Raw genomic sequence first — 21,374 nt, 5'->3', positions numbered from 1 at the left:
TAATCCGGGAAGCATTGCCACCAATCTTGAGAAACTTTATCCTTGTCAGAGGCAGCAAAAGACGCAATGACTCCACTTCAAAGTCTCTGTTGCTTGGACTGAACTCTCCGCATCCGGAGCAACTATCCGTGTGATCCGGATCGAAGAGGAGGTGCTTGCTGCATGACGTCACTTTTCTTCCGCCAATTGGGTGCTGAAGAAGTGAGAGTTTTTCAAACCGAATAAAAATTCTTCAAAAGTTCATAGTCTTGAAAATTGATTTTTTTTTTAAATTCAGCGGGTTTTTCAACAATGATTATTTATTTAACTCATTCCATTTTAAATTTCTTTCAAATGTAATGACAATCAAAAAGTAAAAAAAAAATCTATTTTTAAAAGAAGAAGCAAACATAGTTTAAAATAATGTCCTAATAAATCAATATCCTCTAGGTTGATATTTATACAGACAACATTCAGCTGATTTGTACATACATATATGCTGTAATCAAGCATTACTTCAAACCTCTACAAAAAAAATTACACGAATATGCTTTAATTTAAAATTTTAATTTTGTAACTTACTTGGTTTCAAAAAGACAGTCGTGGGACCGGCTGACAAAGGCTACGATTTTACTGAAAAATATAAGCTTATAATGTTGAGTTTAAAACGTTAAATTTGTGTGAATGTATTAACTCAAACTTAATTCAATTTCATGTTGCAATATACTTGCAAAATTATTAGCTTATGTTTCTAAAGATACTGTGTTTCTCAGAGCTCCTGTCGGCCAGTCTCGCGACTAGCTGCATTGCCCGGCTTTGCACGGTTTACCTCTAAAATAAAAGTTGCGTCAAGTGACGCATGTTCAGACTTTAATTAGAGAAAAAAGCTAAAATTTTTCGACAAAATAATCATTCTTAAAGAAAGAAAACGGCAAATCACTAATGCATTGGTGAACCATTCGTTGTTTTTTTATGCACTGATGAAGGGGGCTTGCATTTAATAGTACCGAAACAGCTGTTTGCTGAGTTGTTAACTCTCTTTTAAGTGCTTTTATTTGTACTTTATACACGTTGTGTCATTTTACTTAAAGCAGCAAACTAATTATTAAGATCAAGCAGTGCAAACTCCGTTCTTAAACTTCAAAATAGTTTTATCATTCATGTCAATTGGACGCCTTTAGAAATGTAATTTCAAGATAACAGTCGTCATTTATTGTTATGATAAATAATCTACAGTTATTTAATAATTTTATAGAAAAAACTAATTTAACAAGAGAAATTTCAAAACTGTAAAAAATGACTTTTTTAAGCAAAATTTTAAAATTGTGTTAAAATTTACAATAAGTACTTTCAAATCTTTTGGCACAAACTTTTGTATTTTTAATTAATGTATGGTAGCTGTCGAATACCTTCTCTTTAAAAAAAAGTGGATTAAGATATTATTTTAAAATAAGTTTTTTTTTCGATTAAAGACCTTTTTACTCGGCACTCGTAAAGAATATTTTTCAATTCTTTAATGCAAAATAATATTTTTTACAATAATTAAATCAACATTTATTCCTTATAAAATTATTTAAAAAAAATATATATATATATATTTTTTGGAGACCAAGCGTGCTTTAAATAAAATACCTTTTTCTTAGAACAAATTACTATGTTTTTAAGTTTTTTGAATGTTTCGTTCCTATAAGTTATTTCCGTCCTTATCTTTTTTTACTTATAAAATAAATTAGTTGTTTTTATATTATGAAAGGAAAGTAAAGTTCAGCATAAAGAAATACACGAAACAAGAAAGCGCAAAAACTCATTTCAAAATGCAAGTCATCTGCTCCCCCCCCCCCCCAAAAAAATAAAATAAAAACACATAAGGAATATCCTCGAAAACATTGTATTGAGATACTGGAGCAAAAAAAAATCACCAAAAGCACTGATTAAAAGTTGAGAAACAGTCTTTTTGAAGATGACAACTGAACAGTTTGAGAAAAACTTAAATTACTCATAAACCCACAAACTTCGAGATAAGATTTTTTACAAGGGGAAAAAACCCTAATTCATGCTTGACTTTGTTTTTGATTTTTTCCAAACTCTTTTTGTATTCCGGCACTTATATTTTAAAATTATTTTCGTTTTTACATGTAAAAATAAAATATGTATTACATCAGCAATGAAACTAAAAATTGTCCCTTTTCTTTAAAAAATTGAGGAGGTGTCTTTAGAAAAGATTTAATCATAAAAAATCAAAAATAAAATTAAAAGTGGATTGTTATTTGCCTAGTGAAATACCCCAGCATTTATAGATCAATTTTTTTCAAGCAAAAAAGAACTATAGTATCTTCGTTTATTTGAACTCTAACAATATGAAAGGGAGGAGTTAGAGGTAGAAAGGAAACATAATTGCGTGGAATATAGTTGAAGTACTTTTGCAAAACTACTAATATTGAAAACGAAATCCAACTCTGCGCCAATTACAATTTCCTACTACCTTAAAAAAGAGATTAACATTGCCAAGCTTAAGCTTCACAGAGCCACACAATATTCCTCTGCAGTTTGTTCACAGAAAAGATTGACCGATATTAAACAAATGGGTTTCAGGAAGTCTGCCACTTTGGGAATTTATATTCTACGGAGTAGAAAAGTAAAACAATATTCGCCATGCATTCATTGTCTGTTTGGTCGGATTTGTTATTTGCCATGCCGAATACGTGATTAATGACAGAAAATTGGCTTCTTATTCAGTTTAAATTTCGTCTATCTTTCAAGTGAACGCTGTCTAAGTGGCTAATCGCAGAGCTGCTATTTATACCCCATGTTCATTTACTACAGGCCATACCTGTAGTCATTTTTGCAAATTTGCGTTTAGTATTGGGTTAAAATCTTGTCGAATTTAAAAAAGAGGTGTTTTGTTTTCATTTCAGTTCATTATAGTAGTCAACCGTTTGTAATATTTCAATATTTACTAGTCGAATGAAAACAACTAATTAAAACATTTCATGTAAATTATAAATACCATTTAAGCACAAATTTCAGAAACATCTTATTACATTACTTTAAAGGATTAAAAAAAAAATGTTTGTGGCTTATTCGAGTAGGATATAGTAGAAACAGGTTTGTGCTTATTACAGGCATGGTAGGGGTATGTTTGTAGTTGAACATTCTTTTAAAAGTCACCTCTTCAATTAACCTTACTCAGAAAAAAAAACCCAGTAGGATTATTGGATAGGGTAGGTTGGGGTAGATTGGCTAGAAAAATGACTACTTTGTCCTACTCCTGTAATAAATTTACTATTATTTTTTCTTTTTCTTGTTTCAGCTTAGAATTGGGTATTTCTAGAATATTTTTTCACAAATTTCATAGAAATAGAGCCATTTCGATATGAATGTCAAACTTTATTTTCCCAAAATCCAAGTAGATGGAGAAATTTGGTTATTGTAACGGTTAAAAAGCACAAATTATGGTTTAATAGCAATCTTACTCAATTTTTTCAAACTTAGGCTGAATTCAAGTGCAATAGAAACAATGGGATAGTATGTATTATGTACTATACAGTCGAGTCCCGACTTATGCGAGGGATGCGTTCCAAGACTCCTCGCGTAAGTCGAAATTTCGCGTTGTGGAAAAATATATGTATACGATTTTTTTTAAAGCATACCAAATTCTTTTAGACTTTTATAAACACTCCTCAATACGCTTTAAAGCATTCCTTAACTATACGCTACAGTTTTTTACTTAAAGAACTAAACTTTTACGGAATTTAAAAAATAAAAAAACTGTTTTATTCAACACATAAAATACTAAGATGCACAAAATGAATGATCAACGGGAGAGAATGACTTAAAATAAAACAGTACCGTACGCAGAGTATGTATAGTAATAGTAAAATGTTGCACTATAATAGTACCGTACAGTAGATACAGTAACATATTTATGAGTTAAAAAAATGAAGATAGTGGTGATTTATGCTCTATGATCAGATCGTTATTCTTATGTTATACATTTTTAAAGACGGTTGCTTCGCCTTGTCTTTTATAACGTTTCAATTTGTGGCAACAGATCCTTTTTCTGATCTCTTAAATCCATAATACAAGAGCAGCTTCTAGTTTCATAATATTTACTATACTAGACTGCTCTGCAAGCTTAAATATTGAAAATAAGTTCTGAACCTTTACGAATATCTTTTTGTTTTGACTTTTAATTGTACGCATGGAAGATTCAATCGTATTTATTGTCGCACTACCGTCGACGTTTTGTAGTTAAAGCATCTCAAGAATCTTAGCTTTTTTTTAATCAGAAACTTTCATTTTCTTCCCATCTTCACAAAGTTTAAATGAAGATGCCACCAAGATACCAATATATTTCATCACCTTTAATATTTATAATGAAAAAAATAAAGAAATTAAGGATGCTGAATGGTTATTTGGTGCACTAACAACTCGATGCGTAGATTAGTTTGATGTGGGAATTTTCACTCTCTGTGATGCTTAGAGGGATGTAATAACATTCACGAAATCAGTATTTAGTAGCCAATAAGGAAACCAATACTTCCTTCTAAAATATCGTGTTGTGACCGAAAAATTCGCGTTAGCTCTAAAATTCGGGTTATAGCCACTTCGCATAAGTCGAATCGCGTTGTAGCGGGAGTCGACTGTATTATATTTTCAAAGTAAAATAATAACCCATGTAATACATTTTCAATTTTATTGCTGTCTTTTAAAAACAGTAACTGTCAATAGTCTAAAATTCAACTTAGGGTTAAGTACCCTCATCGTGTGAGTAAACAAAATATGCTACGGTTGTACTCCCACAACCACAAATAGCTGTTTTTTTAAATAGTATGTAGAGGAAAAGGGGCTCATGTGAACACGGGGCACATGTAAACATGATATGTTTTACTAAGATCACTTCAAGCAAAAAATCTGGAAAAGTTCTCAAATAAGGACAGTACCAGTATCTCTTGGACAAACATTTAGAGCAATGTGCCATTTTATGTTTCTGTGGTGGCAACTTCTTTGTTTCAGCAGATTTTGAAAAAAAAAATTATCACTGTCTTCTTCACGTGGAGACATTTTTAAAAGTAACTGCTAATCTAAGTATTACAAACCATTGTTTGAACATTTAAGTAAATGTATAACAATGTTTAATTTTTTTTTATTAAATTAAAAAAATATATTTTTGCGAGTTTGCTTGGTTGCCATAATTGCTCTCCATAATATTATTATTAGCGTAGGATATTGTAAGTGGTAAAAAATAAGTAAATATTTATAGTTATTATTTTCCAATTATCAGTTAGTGAATTTATTGGTAGCTGTAATAAATACTATTAAATATTTATTTATTTATATTTATTATTTACATTTTAAGTATTTTTTGTTATTAAATAGTTGGCTGATAAATTAGTGTTATATAATACTTACAGAAAATAAAAAAACACAAAATATTTTAATTTAATTAAAATCTGAAGTTCAAAATCATTTTAAAATACATTATCAAACAACGTATGAAGCTTGAAAGCAAAGTTTATATAGTAGAATAACACTTAAATAATAAAAAAATATTTTTATTATGTAGTTATATAAGTTTTTTTGTAGTCTATTCAGTAATCAGAACAGGCTGCGAGACTATAAAATTTGACAGTAAGCAGTTATATGCTCAGGAAAAATATTTTCTTAGTGAAACAATAACTGTACAGTTGAAATTGACGCAATACTGGTTACAGATCCTTTAACGTATTTGTTCTTTAGGTATATGCTTCGTATTGAAGAACTTTCCTTTAACATATGATGCTTCTCCTACATTTTTACAGATGTTCATATGTGCCCTAGGCCTGTTTACATGTGAACAACCGCAGACTTTTTTTAAAAAATACCATTAAATATAAAAAAAATTTTTTTTTTTATGAAAAAAAAAAAATCCAAGACACAAAGGAAAATTTATTCAATCATGGGGACACTTTTGCGCTGAAAAATTGATAATATTTTTTGAAAAAAATAGAAATTAAAAAAACTGTTCACATGTGCCCCCTTTTGCCCTAAGTATATTATTTTAGATAATTGCCCTCATGTATTCCCATTTTTTTTTTAATTACAAACCAAGAAAAAAATTTATAATACGCTGAAGTATGGTTGTCTACCCATTTTTAGACAATAAGCGAGAGCTAAAAGGAGAAATGTATTGCTAATTTACCCTCATTGGCAAATTAGTCGGGTCTTTGAAAATAAATTATTTCATGAGTCTGACTCCCATGAGTTACTACAGCTAAAACTCACCATTTACATTGCTAAACTTTTTATTTAATCTTTAAAAAATGTGTCAATATTGAATTTCTTTAGCTAATTATGGCAATTGCAATGAAAACATTTAATCTTTACTAATAATAAAGCTGAAAGTCTCTCTGTCTGGATGTCTGTAGGATGTCTGGATCTCTGTGACGCGCATAGGACCTAGACCGTTCGGTCGATTTTCATGTAATTTGGCACAAAGTTAGTTTGTAGCATGGGGGTGTGCACCTCGAAGCGATTTTTCGAAAATTCGATGTGGTTCTTTTTCTATTCCAATTTTAAGAACAAAACTATCATAAGATGGACGAGTAAATTACGAAATTATCCTAACGTGGAACCGTAACATGGGCACAAGCCAATTGTCGAGATACGAAATTACCATAACGTGGAACCGTAATATGAGACAAGCCAATTGGCGAGAAAATTCACCATACATTATTTGTAAATACACAGGCGAACCAAAAGACCTTTTAATTTTTCTACTACGGGCAAAGCCGTGCGGGTACCACTAGTAATTAATATAACATGTTTTTTTTTCGCAGACGTTACCATTTATTTAGGGAACAAAGTAACAGTAAATATTTATACCGTTTTGTCTTATTACTAATTTTTTAAGGTAGTTTCATCAGGATTTGTTACATTATTTATTTTTAGAAAAGACATTACAGATTTTTTTTTTTATAAAGGTAATACTCATGAGAAAAACGGTGACTTGCCAAGAAGTTTTTTGGAGTTTGTAAAATATAATCAAATAAACTCACACACAATCACCTGGACAGAAAGCTATAAACTATAAGGAATTTATGCTTAGGAAAGTTTTAAAGTTTATATAAACAAAAATTGCGGTTGGTTCAAATTGTGTTGAACCAAATGTGTCAATGCATTTGAAAATTGCCATGTTTATCAGCTTTTCACTTTAAAGAATCAATTAAAAAGATGCGAAGGCACCACCAAGTGATAATTTTTTTAGAATTGTATGAAAGATGAAAAGAAATATTTCACCCAGGTAGTAAGCGTCATAATTTTTAAAGCTATGTATGGTCAAATGTTTTACAATACGTTGAATATCTCTCTTTGTAAATTTCTGCGGAACATGCATTCGTTAATCGTTCCCTCCTCGTTAATTCAAACGCGCTTCCAACATTATAAATTATCTACATTTTTCAAATTCAAGCTACTAACGATTTCATAACGTTATTTCCGCGCTTCATGTTTAAAATATTAACGGAAGTGACGGGAGGATGAAATTTTGCAGTTATATTAGAAAGAGAAAATTATGCAAAAATCAATGTTTGTTGGGTATCATGACATTTTTCATCAACAGCACTTTTCTAATTGAAAGAAGTGGATCAGTTACCAGCTCCAAAATGAGAAAATAATTTATAAGTAAATAAAGAAAAAGTTAAAGTGCATTATCAAAAAACACATCATTTTTTTACACAGCACAGTTATTTTGAATTTTTTTTTAGACAATAGGTTTAAAAAATACTCACGAAGTTGTGACAATATTGATATTTAGTTTAGATATTTGCTGGGATATTATTATGACGTAGAACATAGAATTGGATAGCATATTCCCATTTCTGACACATCTGTTGCCATGTTTGCTTTTCATACTTCACTCCAAATTTTAATGGAACTTTACATTTGAGTTCATGACTTTATTTTTTAAATTTATTTGTTGGTCTATTTCAAATTTTACGAGTCTAAACAAAAATCTTGGTGACCCTATTTCCATTTTTAGATAGCGTTTAGTCTTATTTAGTCGCTTGCTTTCTTTAGAAAAAATAAATATTAAATTTTTAATTTTAGCAATGGGGTGGTTTCCTTCAGTCAAAAGTACTACTTCTAGTCATTGAAATGGATAGCATGAGCAAAAGAAATTACATGGACCCAGAATACTTTAATTTTTCCAGCAGTTTTTTTAAATTACTTTTTTAAAATGTCCGAATTTTTCGAACAAGGCGTGGTCTTTATGACGTCACAAATGATGCAATTTGGAGCATTTTTCTCCTACGTTTCCACGTTATGATAATCAAGCAGCGAATTAAAATTGCGCTCTACGCTTGCTATCAACCATATCGTTGGCAATACAAGTGACTAATAATGTGAATTAAATATTTTGTTCTGTAAATGGCAACATTGAATGGCATTTCATCATTTGTGATAACACACGACAGAAGTGTAAACAATGAAAGCGTAACGATTTAAGTATTTTTTTTAAATATTGAACTTACATAAATTATTTAGAAAAAGTCAGATCCTTTGTTTTTAAACATGCTCTTTTAGAAAAAAAATACTTTTAAAATTTTGGAAACGACCCCATTCGCAACTCCAGAGCTCGAATACGCTACCTTACGGTGATTAACAATATTAAAGGAAAAGGTAAAACATTCCATTCCACGTGTTTTCTTTGGGGTAAATTACAGGCTTCAGACAGTTTGTGGGGTAATGTAATTTCAGAGGAATAAAAAAGAAAGCTTCCCGCAAACACGATGAAAAATTACCTTCATTCACTAAGCGTCAAAGCAAGTTATAAGTTACAGCATTTGTTTGTTTTACCTTTTTCATCCGCTATTAAACAGTGGCTGCAGCGCTCCCTATAGTCTATTGGAGTTGCGAATTGATTCATCAGTAGATTTTGACGATGTTTTACAAGTAGATAAGCCCTTTGCTTTATTTAGTTAGAAGAAAAATCGTTTGAAAACGTACCAAAGTGTTCAACGTCTTGATAATCCCCTCCTCCTATATCTGTAAATGTATTTCAAAACAAGGAGTTATGGAACACGAGTTTTAACGAATTTTTAACCCTTTAAAAAAGTTTCTGATAAGAATTTCGATTGAAGTCAAATTTTAAACTTAGTTTCCTTTGTAGAAAAAACTCGCATTGTGGTAACAAACGCAATATGAGTATTTTAAACAATTGCTCTTTTAAAGCAATTGTTGCCTTGAAACCAATTTATCCGACATTGTTGCATGGTTTTTTATTAAAATTCTGAAGCTCAACAGTACAAAAGAAAATTAGTATTAATCAGTTTAAAATATCTGACCTCCAAATTTGACTAAAAGTATTATTTTAGATCATTTTCTCACTTTCAGTCATGACTAGAATAGCTCTTTCTGCTTTTAGTACATCGTTTCTCATCGTTCTGGCATTTTACACATTAAATGGTCAAAATGAAGAATGGCAAATAGTAGATGACGGTACTGAAGCGGCTTACTACGTCAATCTTATTTCCCATGCGCTCGTACGCACCTCTATAGCCATGTTCTTCTGTCTCATATTTCGCACGATGCTGTATGAATGCTTAGAACAAGAAGATAATTCAGTAATGTTAAACATCTTAACTGATGTAAGTTTTACTTTTTTCTTTTCTTTTCTCTTTTTCTTTTTAAAAAAATCTTAATGCTACGCAAGTCCGGAGCATTAACAACATGTGGAAACCGCAAAATGGCAACTAAGTGATTTGTTCTTGAATTGTGACCAAAGGAATTTGAAACAGATTTAGTATAATCCCCGGGTTGGCGACATTTCCGCTAGGCAACATTTTCTGACGTCAAGCCCAGCTAACGCGTTTAAATTTTGTAAATTTTACGGTAACCTATGTAAGCTGCAAAAAAGTTGCAAAATAAAACAACTGTCACCAACTCGGGAATTAAAATAAAGCTGTTCCAGGAAATTTATCAAACTTAAAATACTTCTTGAATTTTTAATGTTTTTGTCCCGTTTGATACACCTTTTGCTCACACCGTATCACTTACCGGCAACAATGGTGGTACATGTAAGAAGGAAATAGATAAATAAATAAATAATTAGTTAATAATAAAAAAAATATAGGAGAAAATAAAAAAAAATAATTGAAATAAAACATACATGAAAAATGAGTAAATAAAACAAAATAAAATTGAAAAAAAAAAAAAAAAAGATCTGAATTCTAGAAAAAAAAACTTTCCGAATAACTTCTTTTAACTGTTTTATTCTCAAATGATACAATACTTAAAAAACATTTATGGTTTTTACGTTTACCCATTTTCGATTCGTAGCATAAATTAACTGTTTATCATTAAAATTAAAAAAAAAATCTTCCATATTGTATAATTTTAACTGTGTGTCATTATCGATCATATCCTTAAAACACCACCACGAAACACTTGCGCAAACTAATTTTTGTGACAAGAAAAAACATTAAATTTAGATTTTAAATCAATAACTACCAATTTCTTTTTTTTTTTTCATTGCTGAGATGGGTCCTTGTTGAGCAATATGTCTCCTTTTAACAGCAGTTGTAACAAAATTTCGCTCAACATTTTCTCTTTTACTTGGAAAACTCTCGTGATAATTTTTATTTTTAAGAGATTAATCTTTTTTTTTTTTTCAGATTCCAGCCTATTTATTGTCCAGAGTACTGCCAACAAGCTTTATTTTAGCCATCTTAGCAGTGATCAGTTACGCAGTCATGGGATTTCGATTCGTGTATGATGTCCTGGTCACTGGACACGGTCTGGCGTTGGTTCTTGAAGAAGCGAAGTTAGTTCATGTTTATTTCAATAATGTCAGAAATTTTTTTTAACTTAAATTGCTTTTTAAAACCCAAAGCATAACATTCAGTTTATAGCTTCAATCATGTCCAGATTAGATTATAAAGTTTTAAAAAATAAGGAAAATACATTTTAGGCACATAAAATCAAACTTTTCATGGATCCATAAACGGATTTCTTAAAAATGTTTTTTTTTTTTCAAAGCTTTCACTAAAAATAATGGGTATCATTAGTGTTCTCATAATAGGATAGTTTCCCTCATATCCAAGATATATTTTTCTTATATTGAATGTTTTAGTAAAATAAACATTTTTTGAGCAGTCACCATTGCTTATTTTTCTCTGTTTTTGACCATCCTTGATGTTGTGGTTCCTTTTTCAGCCTCGACTAGGGGCCTCCCCAGCACCACCGCCCACCAGCGCGGCTCCTTCGGTCCTGAGCACTGTCCCCCGTACTCCACTTCTGCTGGACGGTGGCATCCATGTCCTACACACGCATGTTCATACGTATTCACACTCACACATGCACGCGCCTTTACACACATACACACACACCTACGTACAAACACTTAAACCTACACACACACAACTTTACACACATAATCAACCAGGAGGAGAGATATGCTTGGGAGGGGGGCCGTTTCTAGAAACAACAACTCCAGTGAGTGGGGTCTTGTCGCAACTCGTGATTGCGAAACACATAATTGGAATTCAAAGTTTCAGAATTCAAATTAGAGTTGATTGAGGGAAGTGGGCGTCACAGGTTTTTTTTTTCTTTCGTTTAAAGTTATCGTTAAATTGATTGCAATCATTTGAATAGTGAGGTAAGACTTAGTTGAACAATGCTTAACCTGTGCCCCACGAGCTTTAGTGCTGGTGTCTGTCGACGTTAACTGCACTTTTATTTTAATTCCAAAAAGACTGATTCTTCCCCGGAAACAATGTGCTCGTGTGATAAATAGAAAAAAAAATAAATAAATAAATACGTAACAATCAACAAAGCAAATTACAAAAGAAAAAAACATTAACATCTATTATCTAATGTAAATTATGCAAAACTGAATTGTTTGTCTTTGAGCAGAAAAAATTGTCTGTATTGCAGATAAAGCAAAAACCTGGGGGACTTTATTGGGGGGGGGGGGGGAGTTTTCTTTGGTATGTCTCTACATTTCTTACAAAGAAGACATTTCAGAAGGAAAGAAAACGTTTTTGGTCAAATGGATAAAGCAAGAAATAGATTCCTATTCGGGGAAAAAAATTCTTGCGAAAAACGTAGTTTCTCTTTTCTCCCTTTCTTTCTGGTAGAAAAACGATGAGAAAATCATGGATAAAGCGCATTTTTACTTGCGAAAGTCCTTATAAATTATACATGTCGAATAAAAAAATGGAGACACGAGCCAATATGAGTTCATAAAAATTCGTTTAGAAAATTAGTTTATTTTTAGCAAACTGAAGTGAACAAATTAGCATACCAAAATATCACACTCCATTGTTAGTTATTCATAGCGTCAACAAGTGACTTTAACTTCAGCAGCAACGAAAACGTGAATTGTCAAATTTTGCTATTAGAATTTTCTTGTGCTATATTTTATTTGGAACTAAATGTTCTTTAGCAGTATACTTTTTCTTATTTTAATCGTAAGAAAGATCGCATCTTAAAAACAGAAAATAATTTGAAATGCTTAACAAAATTTAAATAAAAATTTTGCATTTGCAAGCTTTTGAGAGTCTGCTAGTCTATTTTTGACCCGTAAAATGAAAATACTTAAAGAAAAATGAATAAGAACATGAATTAAGTATAATGTATTGCTAAAATCTCGCTGAAATGAAAGATAAAAAATTCGAAAATAAATCACACAACAAAATAAACATAGAAAAATTGAAATTTTTAATGTGGGATGAATAGATGAGAAATGTATCTTTCGATCTGCTCGTCCTTCGGTCTGCCTATCTCTTCCCCTAATAGCATTTGAAGAAAAAGCCCAATTCGAACAAACCATTTTTTATTTGAAAGATATCGACAAGGACACGTCATTCCCACATTTCATTTTTTAATTTGAATAGTTTTCATTTCTTTTTAAACTGTTCAAGACGATTCCCATTAGTACCAACGAAATCTCCTCCAACAAGAGCTTTTTTTAAATTTAAGCCTGGTTCAATTGATAAATAACAAATATAAGTACTGTCTAACGACGGATTGTATGGAAAGACAAACATCCGTTTTACAGCCGGAAATGGACGAATCTATTTTTTTTTCCGATGTCAGCTTTTGCAGAAGCAGAGTCTCATTCAATTGAGCGGAATACGCACATCAATTTTTTTACTTTTCCCCCTTATTCACATAGATTCGTCTTATCTGGACATTTGAAAATTCCATACAATCCGTGGTTGGACAGTATCTATAAATTTCTTTTGTGCTCAACACAGAGACTTGTAGCTAAATGCAATCTGATTTTAAGTATGCTGACCTTGGAATTATTTTAAATCCATGTAGTCTTGAAAATACTTTTCCATTTCTTGTTAATATTTTCTAACGTTAGGAAATAAAGTTTATGTTTCGGAACTATAAAGGCAAATATTTGCATGTATTTAGCCATTTTGTCATGATTTTTTTTCTGGGCGTGCAAAAACATATGTTGTGAACACGACAAGTATTGAGTTAATAAAGATACGAATTACGTACACTTGTTTTTTATTACATGGAACACGTTTCATACAGCATACGCCGTTAATTTGTGGATGGAAAAACATCTCACTGAAAGCAAAACACCTCTATGCAATAATTTGTACTTTTTGTGCTTCAGTAACATGGTTTCATTATTTTGTTTCAATCACAAATGTATTGTTTAATTCCGAATATATACCATCATGATAAATATTATATTTATGAGCGTTTTTGAAACCCATCTAAAAGTAAATAAATTCCTAAATTAACAGGAAAGTAAAGAAGAAAAAAATCGAATTACATCAAATTCTGTGCATTAAATAAAATATTTTTGTTTAAAGTGCTAATTTATGCCGTCACACTTAAGCGAGAGAGAGAGAGAGAATTTATGTTTTCCACAAATACGTTTCAAATGTTGTTTTTGCTGACAAAACTATGTGCACACTGCATGGCATTATTAAAATCGCTTTGATAAAAAATGTTCGTTTCTTTTAAGTAACACAGTTAAAAATTTAAAAAATCAGCCAAAAAGATGCAATTAATCAGAAAATGCTAAACAGGAGTTCGTTAATACTCTATCTAGGTCAGTATAACTTTACCTGAAAAATGGATAAAAAAGTATTCACTTATACAGTCAAGGATATCGGTTAAAAGAATATCCCGTATAAATGTAGTACATTTTCAATGTGTCAAAACGCTGATGCATATTATTTTAACCCCTTTTAATGGACTATTCCGCTTTTTAAAAGGATTTTTCGTGGACAATTGGTTATTCCATTAAGCTAGCTAGACTATATTATACACTCACTGCCAAAAGCTTAGCACGCAGAGGTAAAATGCGAAAAAATTGATAAGTTCTGCTTTGATTGACAAGAAATGCGGAAGGACAGTAGGAAATATGTTTATGCAATGAACAAAGCAAAGAATTACATACAGAGAGAAGAAAACAATAGTAAATTTTCATAAATTATAAGGTGACGTCATATTAGAGTCATTCACAAAATATTGTTTAAATTCAAACTAACAACAAAAACTGACCATAATTGGGTATGTCAGTACCCCTCAACTGCATACAAAGTATACAGCGTGTAAACATGCTTAGTCGAGTGATCTCCATTTTTCTTGTAGAGCTGTTTCCAGCTTTGTGAGAGTGGCTGCGGGTGGGAAATGTGTACATACAGCACGATCGAGAGCCATTCCAAAGAATTTCTATGGGATTTAGGCCGTGGGAGTACGCCAGTCAATCCATACGCGCAATACCCTCACTGCCCAGGCAGTCGTCAATGATGGCGGCTCTACGGAAGCGCATAATCGTCCATTAAAACGAAATCAGGACCCACTGCTACAACGTACACTCTCAGAGTGGGGTCTAAGACTACCTCCCAATACCGTATCGCCGTCACAGAACTCCGGCTGCAGATGTGCAGGTCGGTGCGATACCCCAACGAAATCCCTGTCCAGACAATGATACGTCCACCCCGAAATGCGTGGTGTTCGTTGATATTCTGGGACCAATTGCGCATGCCTTGTTCTCCCCAGACCCTTACACGCTTGTCATCGGGTTGCAGAGCAAATCTTGACTCATTAGGGATCATAACGTTGCCCCAATCAGATGCAATCCAACTGACATGTTGGTGGACTCACTTTAATCGTGCCCCTCTAGATTGGACGGAGAGAAGAACACACACTCGTGGTATTCTGGCAAACAGCTCGCTTAAGTGTACGCTGTTAAACATTTTCCGCAAAATTTACGGTAGTTGTGAATCTATGGCAGTTACTGGCCAGTAACTATTACCGTAAAAATCAAATTTTACTGTAAAATTTTCAGTTTCATCGGTAGGCCACAGCAACCAATTGGCGCTGGGATCGCTTATTTCTCCGATATAAATTACCGTAAAAATCAGCGATGCTGTAAGTCCGCCATTTTACAGTAACAATTACCAGAAAATCTTCCTGAATTTATAACAGTGTAGCATTTGGCGCACAGTACTGGCAGATATCGTCCTACCGATGGCCGCTGTAATCACAAATGTCATACGTGTGGAGGTCTCTCTTCAGTTCCGTTTTGGCAACAGCAGTCTTCTGATCGGTAGAGTGTCGGATTCGGGGCCGGAGGGTTCTGGGTTCGAACCTCGATGGTCGAAGACCCACCGTCGTCATTAAAGGGGATTGGGCGACGTTAAATATGCTCGTGGTCTCAATGTCCTCCAAGTGAAACGATACCTCTGGGGGTGCTAGCACCAGGTAGCTATTAGCTCCTGGACTAGTTCTAAATTCTCATTAACTGTTCGATCCGGTGATGGTGCTGCCATCTATCGGTATATAAAATAATGGAGGCAAGGCACTTAGTATGCAGTCCTCGACATAAATACAGTTGTAGTCAGTTGTGACTCTGAATAGGAATAGGAATAGGAACAGCAATCTTCCGCGGGGTTCGTAACCCTTCGGCGGCCGGTCACAGGTCTTCGGACAACTGTTTGACTCGTTAGAAATTGTTTCCATAATCGTGAAATCTCGGAGTGATGGAAGCCATAAAAAAAGAGCAACATCTTTGATCGAGTGTTTTGCTTCAATGCGTCCGACAGCACGCCATCGCACAGAATCTTTCATTCGTCTTCTGCAAACCATACAAACACGTCTGCCTTGAAAACAAATCGAACTAAAGTTCTAAACATCTTTAATCGGCACATACAATCAACTCTTGTAACCCTTCACACTGCGGTTTTCTTAAACGACTGCCTTTTTTTATATATTTCTCGACACGAAGCCGTGATTGGCTGTTACTTAACTTATTTGCATACTTCTAACACCTCTGCAGTGAATTGCAACCTTTTAAATTCGGCTTGGACTCCAGAAATTTACATTTTCCTCTTCGTGCTTAACTTTTGGCAGTAAGGGTAGTTATACACACTAGTGTCTTTAGCAGGAACTAATGAAACAATGACTTATTGCTTGCGGATGGATGCAGAGCCTGTATGGGAACCAATATTATATTTTACGTTTGGAACTTTAAAACTCATTTTTTGTACTCACCTGATATTTACTCTTACAAGTAGAACTCATACAGCTTTTAGAAAAATGTACTTAGACGCATTTAGGATAGGCCAATAAGGAGCTACACTCTATAACTCCAGGCTCCTCCTCACCATCTTCACGCTTTTTAACCAATTAGATGATATCCTGAAGGCAGCTGTATGCTATAATCCAGACCAGGAGCAGCGTAACTCCTGATCCAGCACCCCTACTAGCACACATTTAGAAAGGGAGATTTGCGGTCACCACAAACTCAACATGAACCAGTCACCATTCGCGTACTCACAGGATATTCAACGGCAAGTATCGAACCCGCAACTCTGAGTTTACGAGTCCAGCGCCTGACCTATCTTCCTACTGCCTTCCTTTATAATCTACTATGACCAATAGGGGGCCACATGACCATTACGCAACATGATTACGCAACTCATACCCAAGAAATTTGAATAAATATATTTTCGTTTAAAAACTATCGTGGAGTCTTAAAGGGAAAATAACTGTTCCTATTTGTTACCTTCAAATAACATTTTTCGTTATATTTTAGGTTTCTGATGGAAGAAAGTAATGTGGATGAAAACACAAATGCGAATGAAAATAGCTTTATTTCAAAACAGCAACTGTTTGATAATTTTCGGAATAGGTCACAGATTGACATTAGTAATGAGTTTGACACTGTTAATCCAGATATAGAAATAAAAAGTTAAATTAACTAATATTTATTGATTTTTTTGTGTAATCTTAGTGCTGTTTTCTGATTTTAATGACACTGTAGTCTTTGAAATTGTTAACTGTTACCATAGATAAGTAATGATGTTTATTTTTATTTATTTATTTTTTTTTTGAAAACAGGTTTCCAGCGAAATTTCTAGTTGGAAGCAAATAACGAAAGAGAGTAAGAACTAAAAAGTAATAACACTTGTTATCTTTAAATAAAGCGTGCAAGACTTCGTGGAATATAATTTGAATTTGTCTTAATAAAGGCTGATTTTATTGCAAACTCAGCAATATATCACTGCTTTGAGAAGGTAAAGCGTAAGATCTGTAGAAATGATTTTCTGAGATATTTGAAAAAAAAAAAAAAAAAAAACGTGGTTTGTATTTTATATTAAAAATAGGAAAACGTTAGAATGACGTTTTTTGCATGCTTTATTTTCAACGAAAACCAAGTAAGCAAGCTTGTAGAGTAAAACTAGAGTACAATAGAAAACAAAAATGTAAAAAAGTGTAAAATGAAAATTTTACAGATACTGCACATTACCTTCTCACAGTTGATTACTTCTCTAGGTTTTGCTAACACTACTTATTTTTATTTAAAGATGGAATTGCTCAAACTTTAGAAAGTCAAATTTCTGATTCGTGTTGTTGTTTTACCGTACTAGATATGCTTATGAAGATACAATATTTTTTATGTATATTTTTGTGCACACTTTTAGATTGAAAAACAAATTTGTCGAACTTAGTTAACGCGAAATCCCTTTACACAAAACAGCCTTTTGCATAAAACTATATGGCTCCGTCCCTGCTTGCTTCGCTCCAGCCGACGTCCACCACCCACCCACCCCCTTGCACTCAGCTTCCGGCGCTCATGCCAATGAATGAACATATAAATGCAAATTTAGTTTCCAAAATTAATAACATAATAACTACGGTTACATGTGGATGCATGTCCCACTCCATCTGTATATAATTCTGCCAGTGCCGATGTTCATTGGAGTATCTACTCTATGACTTTAATGTTTTGTTCTCACTTACGGAAGTATTGGCTTATTGCGTGTACAGCTCGTTACATTCTTCGTTTTTAAGGCACCCAATATGGACTATTTATGTAACCCCCAGGAAATTTTTATGCAGGCATCAGACGAAATTTAAATATGCAAGACTCCGTTTAGTGCCTCTTGAGAGAAAAGTTTACTTTCCTTAATTGACAATCCTGTAATCTTCAAGGAAAAAAGCGTTCCATTTTTATCATAAACTAGCTACGTCGTCCGGTTTTGCACGGTGCACCTCGAAAAAAGAAATAGTTATGTCTAGTGACGCGTGATCAACAATTAGGTTTGAACCAAAAAAAAAAAAAAAATCAGTAAAATTTTGAGGGCAGATTGCGGGAAAAAAACCAAAAAAGTAGACATTTTAAATCTCCCTATTACAGGAAAAGCATCAAAACAAACAAAGCATGGTTGTTTATATTCGAGAAAACAAATGGCGACATATCTTTCATTTAACGATTTTCTTCATGCTCATAGAGTAAAGAAATTACATAGAGAGGCCCCGCTATACTAAGAAATTGAAGCCGGAAGTTGCACCGCTGTATCCCAAAATCCTTAGCTTCTTGCTAAATATCTTGAAATACATTTTGATTCAAAGCATTCCTTTACTGAATCTCAATTGGTTGTTAATTTAAACTTAGATATTAATACAAGTTTATGATGCACGTTTTTGAAATTACATTAAAACATGAATTAAAACGCAAACTAATCCGCGAGCTACTTGATTAAGTATCTTCTCGAGATTGGTGAAAACTGTTCTCGCGAAGGTAAGAGTCATAATTAAGGTTTTAATTGATATATCCGCTAATTATTATCGGAGGATTATGTTAAATAGCCAAAAATGAAGAGGAGAAGATTACGAATCCATCAATACCTGACTCGATGGTCAGGTCATTGGCGTTCGGGAGAAGTTACTTGGATATACATACATAGATACATCCGCTCAGTTTTTAATTGTATAAGATAGATGTTGGACTTTCTTCTAATGATGTCTTAATGGGCAGGGAAAATGGGGGCACTTGTGAGCATGGTAAAATGCAATAGGATCGCTTCAAGCAAAAAACCTTGAAAAACTCTCAAATAATGGTAGTAACAGTCCTACTTATTGGACAGACTTTTAAAGCTATGAGCCTGTTTATGTTTAAGTGGCGACAAATTCTTTGTTTTAGCAGGTATTGTAGGTAATTTTTTTTCAGTCCTCTCTACGCATTTTAAGCCAACTATTAAACTTATCTTAATTATTTCAAATTATTTTTTGTCCATTCAAGTAAATGTATGGCAATGTTTAAATTTTTTTATTAAATTAAGAATTCTGTTTTTGATATGTTAGTTGAAATGTAGATGATGGGACACTTGTGAACGTAACACTTAGGAGCACATGTGAACAATTTCCATATCCTCTCCGTAATACTAATATTAGTGTATGTTATTATAAGTATTAAATATTAAGTAAATATTTGCAATTATTACTTTCCTTTAATCAGTTCGTAAATTTATTGTTTATTATCATTATTATTGATACAGTGAAACTTCTCTGAGCGGGCACTCCTCTCATCGGCCACTTTTTTGCGGCACGGATTTTGTAGCCTATAGACTCAGTGTTAAAAACACCCCTAGTAACGGCCACCCAACCCTTCTGAACGGTTGCCGAGTGGATGTGCCCATTCCATTTTTCAGGAAAATCACTTTCTGTGATTTTCCTGAACATTTCATCACTTTCTGTTTCTAATCTGCAGCTTTTTAGTTCAAAGAGGAGAACTCTTATTGGCCTTTAAAGAATTCCGATAATTTTGGAGTAAAAATGTCACTCATGTTTATTTATTAGTTGGTTAGTGTGTAGGTGTAATCTGGGTTGCAAACAACATTGCGGGAGATCATTTTATGAATCTCTAACTACGTATTCAAATTCTGAGCAATATGAAAGTGGAAAATCGGCGAGAGAACTAATTGAGTACGATTTCGAATTCTTTCCAGCACGAAACAGGAATGGAGAACTTTGATAATTACATTGCCGACTGAGACGAACATTTTCTTGTTAACGAGGCAGCGCAAAAAATCGTTTTTCAATCAAATATAATATTAGTTTGGGATTTTTTTAAGTTAACTAATTAGTTCGCTGAGTGTATTATTGACGTGTTTTAAACAAATACATTTTTATGCCTGTCAGGCACTAACTCGGTCTCTGTCAATCAATTTATTAATACGTCTTGTAATAATGAGCAAACTAAACTTCCAACTGAAATGATTTTGGGGATGATAAATAAAGTCATCGAAAATTCAGATGCAATTACAAATAAATTGTTTAGAGCAATTTATTTATAATTTTAAATTGAAAAACATTTGAACTGCAACAAGCAACATTTTGAATTCGATTTTGTGAACAATTGTTGGAGAAGATTGAAAACTTAAGTCACAAATTGTATCCTTTCTTCGAAAAATATAAACAATATGTAATTAAATAATATACTATTTCCCTTTTAGAACAGTCTCAAACTTTATTCTATGTATTAGCCTTTCTTATATTGTGCATTTTAGAATTATATTGCAAATGTACCGAAAACCCTTTAAAGCGGCCACCCTCTATGAACGACCGAAATTTCGCGGAATGGACTGGTGGCCGCTCAGAGAGTTTTCACTGTATTATCAAGTAGGTAGGGTAGGCCGGGGCACGTTTGCGCATTGGGTACGTTTACGCAGTGCCCTTTTTTCAAAACGAGTTATAAATGGCGAGCCAACAGTCATACCAGATTGATGCTACTCCCTAGCAAATATTCTCACGAGTTTTTGGGCATCAGTTGAGCTTCAGTTTAGCATGCAGATAAAAAAATCTGTTTTCTACCGAGCCGAGTAAATTTTGTGTTGAAAGTTTTGAAGCTTATTGTGAATAAATAATACTTTGTTAAAGACAAATAAATGTATGAAAATAGCAGAAATGTGTCCTTTTTTGAGAATTATATTTATATAGACAGAAAAGTTATTAAAGTTTGTTTCACATTAAAAATAAATCCAAACTTGCCGACGGGGCACGTTTACGCATTTTCATCGGGACACATTTACGCACGTTCGTACTGTGTCTTAACACTCCGTCTTACTTCTAAACGGGCCCCGGACGCTTTT

General features: G+C 33.0%; 1 protein-coding gene across 1 annotated transcript; it reads left to right on the top strand.

The window, feature by feature from the left end:
- Window positions 1-9,548: 9,548 nt before the first annotated feature.
- On the top strand, window positions 9,549-17,195 carry LOC129219968 (uncharacterized). The gene is made up of 3 exons (XM_054854290.1): window positions 9,549-9,608; window positions 10,635-10,783; window positions 17,036-17,195. Exons 1-3 carry the CDS (start codon window positions 9,549-9,551, stop codon window positions 17,193-17,195), a joined length of 369 nt encoding a protein of 122 aa, XP_054710265.1.
- Window positions 17,196-21,374: the final 4,179 nt, after the last annotated feature.

This window comes from Uloborus diversus, chromosome 4 (genome assembly GCF_026930045.1).
Source record: "Uloborus diversus isolate 005 chromosome 4, Udiv.v.3.1, whole genome shotgun sequence".
In the NCBI taxonomy this organism is placed as follows: domain Eukaryota; kingdom Metazoa; phylum Arthropoda; class Arachnida; order Araneae; family Uloboridae; genus Uloborus; species Uloborus diversus.
Note: the sequence above shows the minus strand (reverse complement) of the source record. Positions and strands in the feature narration are given on the sequence as shown.

Coding starts and splice junctions, on each gene's coding strand:
- LOC129219968 (XM_054854290.1), top strand. CDS start 9,549: ATGCTGTATGAATGCTTAGAACAAGAAGATAATTCAGTAATGTTAAAC. Junction 9,609..10,634: donor TGTTAAACATCTTAACTGAT/GTAAGTTTTACT, acceptor TTTTTTTTTCAG/ATTCCAGCCTATTTATTGTC. Junction 10,784..17,035: donor TTGGTTCTTGAAGAAGCGAA/GTTAGTTCATGT, acceptor GTTATATTTTAG/GTTTCTGATGGAAGAAAGTA.